Consider the following 6,000-nt stretch of genomic DNA (forward strand, 5'->3'; position numbering starts at 1 on the left):
TTAAAAATGCAAAATGTTTTCATTTGCTATCATTCATTGGTTTTTGTTGAATCTTTGCTTTATTTTTCCATACATTGAACTAAGTATCCTCCCCACCTTTTATTTTTTTCTCGCCTTTTCTTAAAATAAACAAAATCTCATGAAGCGGTAAAATTGCACAACTTCCCCTGAGCAGGTATAAATGTATTTACATCCAAGGAGGAGAAGTAAAGCACAATAAATATAAGTAAAGACAACAAATATAAGTGAAACATATATAATAAGGATTCAGTTACCTATTCATTTTAATATGTTTTGTTTGGTTTGGTTTTGGTCTTGGTGTTTTTTTTAAGAACAATGAGACTATATTTTTAAGGAACATTTCTGGGTTCACTCCCTTAATTCAAAGTGGCATTATCATCCCTTACCTGACTCTCTTGTCTTCCCTCATCCCCTCGATCTAGACAAAATTCTAACCATTTCATAGTGGAGCTGTCTTTTTGAATACTTCTAAACAAAAAAATTGCCTGTTTGAATAATGTAGAATCAGAAAACCTGTTGTAAACACAGGTATTGACAACAAAATAGCTGAGTTTTAGTCTTAATTTATATGCAGTATTTTTACTTCTTGCAAGACTGTACCTAAATGCTTACTTAAGTATGAAGCTGCTCTTACTTCACCACAAGAGTGTTCATACCTAGTTTTTTCACTGAAATAGCAAAAGACATGAATTAAAAATAAGCATAGTAATTTGTGGGCACATGTCTAATAAATCAGGTAAGTCCTATAATTGCAATGCATTCCATTCCTATATATTCATTTTTCTTTCTGTTAGTTCTTGCATTAAACTCTAGGAGAAAGAACTGCAATAAAAACTTTTCTTATATTTGACTAATACCTTCGCTGTAAATGAGGTGTTTCTTTGCTTTATGACACAATTTTTCAACCATAATTAACATTTAAGCCACTAGCAGTCTGTAAGTATAATGTCTGAGAATTCGGTATAATATGAATAGGAGTAAGCAAACTTCACTGTGCCTATATGCCAGTCTGACTCATATCTGTATTTGAGAATTCTTCTTCAGGGAATAGGCTGCAGGATCTCCTTCCCAGTTCTATCTTTCATCACTCCAGTTAGACCCAAAACTGGAACAGCAGGGTTGATAATAATACCCATTTCTCAGTACTATTATGTAGGTCTCAAAAGTGCTTTATCAGAAGAGCAAACATGGTTATGCCCATTTCAAAGATGGGACATAGAAAGGAACTGATTTACAGTGATTTACAACAAACCTGTCTTGTAGATGTTTCATTCTAAATTAGTTGATCATTCCTTACAATGGTTTATTTTATTTGGCTGAAAGTGCTGAGAACTGTGTGAACGATGGAAAAAAAGAATACAGAGTAGTCTATGCTTTAATTCAGTTTGTCTAGGTCACTACTGTACAGTAAAGTTTAAAGCAGGCCCTAGGAAATCTAACCAGCACTTCAGGCTAGATAAAGGGAGCTGTGACTGTCAGACTTCGGGGTAGCCTCAGATTTGTTAAACCTGCATTCAAGGGAGCAGAGAGTCTACACCTTTAGAGTATCCGGGATTTTGCAAAAATACCTTCAGGCTGAGGAAGTTATCCTGCTCTATTACTGAGGGTCTACAAATCCTGAGCTATGATTCTCACAGACATTGAAGACATTGTTTTGTCAGACAGCTTATATGCACTCAAAATTGATAAGTTATTATGTTTTAGTCACAAAATATTTGACTACGCTGGCCTCTAAACAATGTTTAAATCAGTTACAATTAAAAATAAAAAAAATTAAATTTGTGAACTTTTGACTCTGAAGTTTAGACAAGTAGAATTCATGCTATGACAGATGTGGCTGTTATTCTGCCAAAATAAAAGGATATATTAGTAATTTATGAAGACTTTTCACAAGTTTCTTGCAGCAAATTACAGGAAGTCTTTGTGCTTTTTTTATGGAGTAGTAATATACATTTCATAGTAATGGAAGGACAGTATATCCCTTCCAATGAATTGCATATAGTTATAAGTGGAAAATCAGAAAAAAACCTACATTTACAGATTCCTGAAGTCCATCACGAAAATAATATTTAGCAGTACAGACAGGTTCATAAACAAGTGAGGTTTTTAGTCCAGAAATAATCCAGATTAGGCAATTAGGATGAGGTTGACTTCCTGATTTGCTACATTGACTCTATCACTTCTAAACTAATTTTCAACTTTAGTACTGATGCTTTTGTTCTGGCATTTGTATTTATTCTGTTTTTAAAATAATGTAATAATAAATATTTGTTTTGTCAAAATATAGAAATAAATAACTGGTATATCTAGTTTACCTTTATCATTGATACAGCCTTGAAGATGAATGCACAGGACAGTCAGTCTCACACATAAGTTCCCCCAAAACTTCTTTTCCAGCCTAAACATGCAATAGCTATTCCCACACACACACACTTTTCTTTTTAGCAAAGAACATCTTCCAGTCTTAAATCTTTTTGTTGTTTAACAATGCTTGCTACTTCAGAAAACATCTCTTTAAATTAAAGGGATGCAATTTTTTTAATATTATTACCACATTAGATTTATTTTGAAGTTTCACTAATTAACCACTTCATTTACTAATTTGAGGGTTTCAGCCTTCAGTGAATACATTATGGTTACCAGTCAAAAGAATTTATGGAAGGTTTACTGCTTGATTAAATAACTTTCTTCTCTGCTCTTTAACAAAAGCCTTTCTGCACTAGAGATATCTGCTAGCATTTCAGGTGTTAAATAAAAGGATCCAAAGGCGAGGAGACTGGGAATGCTGTAAAGGCAAGACGTTAGTATTTTAAACCTTTATCAGGTAGACCTAGAGTAAGTTATATATGTTAAGAAAAAAACCAATTGACTACATCTGTAGAGCCATAAGAAAACAGAGATCATGTTAAAAATACTTGAAAGCCCTTGACTGCAAAAAGAGAAGACTATTTAGTAAGATACATTTGCAATAATTCAAAACTTCATAAAAAAGGGAAGTGTAGGCTGGGAAAAGCTCCTGACATTTTGATCTAGCAGACTACAGAAAAGCATCCATGAGAAAACAAAGAAATTCCTACTGTTTGTACTTTATAGCTATGTTGTATATATTAGTAGATAGAATGATACTCAGTCATATGATTTAAGCTTTGTTTTAATTTGGGGTGACTATTTTTTCTGAGAAATCTAATTTTCCTATTGAAAAGTACTGAAAAGTTAAAAAATCAAAAATACTTACTAAAAATATGTAGTTAGTAATCTTTTCCTTTGATAGGTGGCAAAAAGATATTTGTAAAGTTTTTATCTGATAAGCTAAGATTGCATGCTGATTTTATATATTTTTATATATATATATATATATATATATATATAAAACTGCTGTACTGTGAATATCATATCACTCTCTTGCAGTTCGAGTTGTCTTCCATAGTTGCTTTCTTCCTTACAAACATCTAAGAAAGATATTTCCATCTGTAAAGTGTTGGTTTGTGTAAAATAAATATCATACCTTTGGTCAGGTCTACAGGTTATTTTATTTAAATAATTGTCTTAAGTATTTTGTAGAAACTATTATCTAAATTACTGAAGCATCTGTATGCATGACAAGGAAAGTGATTGTTTCACCTACTTCTATGTTCGCTTAAACTTGCTGGGACACTGTTCAGCATCCAAGTTTAAGTATACTTGAGCTTTGAAAAAAAGAAATCTCTCTTTTATTTGGTCTAATATAGCAAAACAATTGTTAATTAGACATATCGTCCGAACTAGTCCTCCATCCACTTGAAGGATGAATGACATTACTAGTTTCTGTGTCAAAAGCATTGCGTGTCTCTGTATGTGTTTAAAATATGTTCAAAAGATACAGACAGTGGCACTTTTAAAAACAAGATAATTTCGTGTAGTAATTTTACTGTCTATTTTAATAAGGAGTTTGTTTTTAAAAAAGTACTACCTTGTGAAAATACTTGTATTACTTTTAAAACAGTGAGCAATACATAATTATAAAAGTTGTGTACTATCAAATTAGACATATTAATGTATATTATTATCTCAAAAAGAATATGATGCAGTGAAATTTGGGGAGTTGTATTTGTTTGGTTTTTAATTTCACATGTCTGTTTATTGTTTAGAAAAGAATGTATCTACTCCAGAAAAATCATGTTTGGGTCCATCTCATAAAGAGCGGATATCATTTCGAGACCATCCAGTGCAGCTCAGCGGAGGATGGGGAGCAGGCAAAAAAAGGCAAAAGCTTAAAAATATTAGCTGAATATTGGAGATAATTTAACTAGATGATTTAATCAAATCTGGAGAGTATATGGAGAGCTGTTTCTTTTTAAGCCTGTGAATATGAATTTTTGGATTCTTGTTTATTACCAGTAATAACCAACAGTTTCAGTTAATTGCATTTGACTTATTTTATTATACGTGGTTACAGTGGTTTGGGTTTTGGGGTGGTTTTTTTGGTCAAACTATTTTATACCTGTCAGTAAGTTATCATAGTTTGTGTTTTCAATTGCTTATATGTTCATGTGGTGTAGAATGCAGAACTGATTAACCCTACAAGGACTGTTGTACAGTGAATAAGTTTAGGCCTGCTTATAAGAACTGGTTGAGGTGTGTAAATGTAATAATGGCTCATGCTCATGTGATGTATGTCACATATCAAAACACTGAATTCTCATTTTCTCACAAATAAAATCCATGCTTGCACACTGTGTTGTGAGCTATATCAGCCAGTGGTGTCATTCTTACAGAAGTCTGTTTAGAATATTTTACTGAAGCAGCAAAAATTCACAGTAACCTACAACTGGTAGGGACACACATCTTTTTTTAGTAATGTGAGAAGTCCTCTAGAACTTTCATCCTAAGTTATAGTCATAATATGATAAAGCAACCTGTTACATTTTTATACTTTCAAAGACTTCTTACATTTTCCTAGAGGTTTAAAGAAAAAAATAAATTTACTAAGTTCTCATTTTGTTCTGGGGTAATGTAACATTACATCTACATGACACTGGTAACCCAACTTTATTTGTTCATGTAGCCAGACTCCTTCAGACCCATGTGTAAAAGTTTTGTGGTGCAAGAAGATCTAAAGAAAGAGAAGAAGTGTTGTTATAACTAGTCATGGGTATCTAACTCGTTACTTCTAGTGAATGCTTTGTCCATCACCATACAGGACAGAAAATGTTCCCTGATTCCAAAGCCTAATGTTATTTTAATGTTTTCTGCTTTGAAGGTAGAAGTTGTTAATTGATCTAGAGAAGTCTGTCTTTGGTATTTCCTCATCTGTTTTTGTCAATATTGTGAAGCCTCAACCCCCTACAGCCTGGGAGAGAGGTGGGGAGGGTAATAGGGCTTGAAACTTCAAGTCAGTAAAGAACATAAATTCTTATGTTGTGGCTGGTTTTAAAATGTACTTCAATTACATACGACATTATTTTGTGAGGTGCCTTTTATGCTAACATACGCGTGTGACTATGGATTGAAAGCAGTTATCACCATTTTTGTGAATACTCACATTCATTTTCAGATTAAAAGATGGCTAATCACATGGAAAACCTCCAGTAAATAACCTTGCTCGTTTGACTCAGCGTGCTGTTTTTCTTATCATTTTACTTTTGAAAAGTCAGTGCAGCCTACTTCAGAAAAGATTTCTTTACCTTTCTGAGGAATGATGGTCAGTGAAGATTGCTCGGCCTTCCTATAGAAATGCTGTGGTTGTCAGCACGGTATAAAACATCACTGGATGCTTACGTTATCTGGTTAGTTTCCCAATGTATGTAGTAAGCGTTAAACTGGATTTCCAGATCTGCTGTATAATGACTTTTAAATGTCACCCCCAAAGACTGGAGCTTTTGTGATTTCAATTGTATCATCAAGGATATAAGTTTTGTAGGAAAAACTTTGTTAGTTCAAAATGTCTGCCACTCTATGTGGCAATGTGGTCAGTAAATAGATACACCAGTGTTATGGCTG

At 33.1% G+C, this 6,000-nt stretch overlaps 1 protein-coding gene across 1 annotated transcript in view; it reads left to right on the forward strand.

Annotated features, from left to right (window-relative positions):
- The window catches only part of LRRIQ1 (leucine-rich repeats and IQ motif containing 1), a 112,797-nt gene extending 108,509 nt beyond the window's left edge, over window positions 1-4,288 (forward strand). Inside the window, exon 27 of the mRNA XM_010561838.1 lies at window positions 4,149-4,288. Within this exon, the coding sequence (XP_010560140.1) occupies window positions 4,149-4,288 (140 nt within the window). The remainder of the gene's footprint in view (window positions 1-4,148) is intronic.
- The last annotated feature ends 1,712 nt before the right edge of the window (window positions 4,289-6,000 follow it).

Source organism: Haliaeetus leucocephalus, unplaced genomic scaffold, assembly GCF_000737465.1.
Source record: "Haliaeetus leucocephalus isolate CR32 unplaced genomic scaffold, Haliaeetus_leucocephalus-4.0 Scaffold151, whole genome shotgun sequence".
Lineage (NCBI taxonomy): Eukaryota > Metazoa > Chordata > Aves > Accipitriformes > Accipitridae > Haliaeetus > Haliaeetus leucocephalus.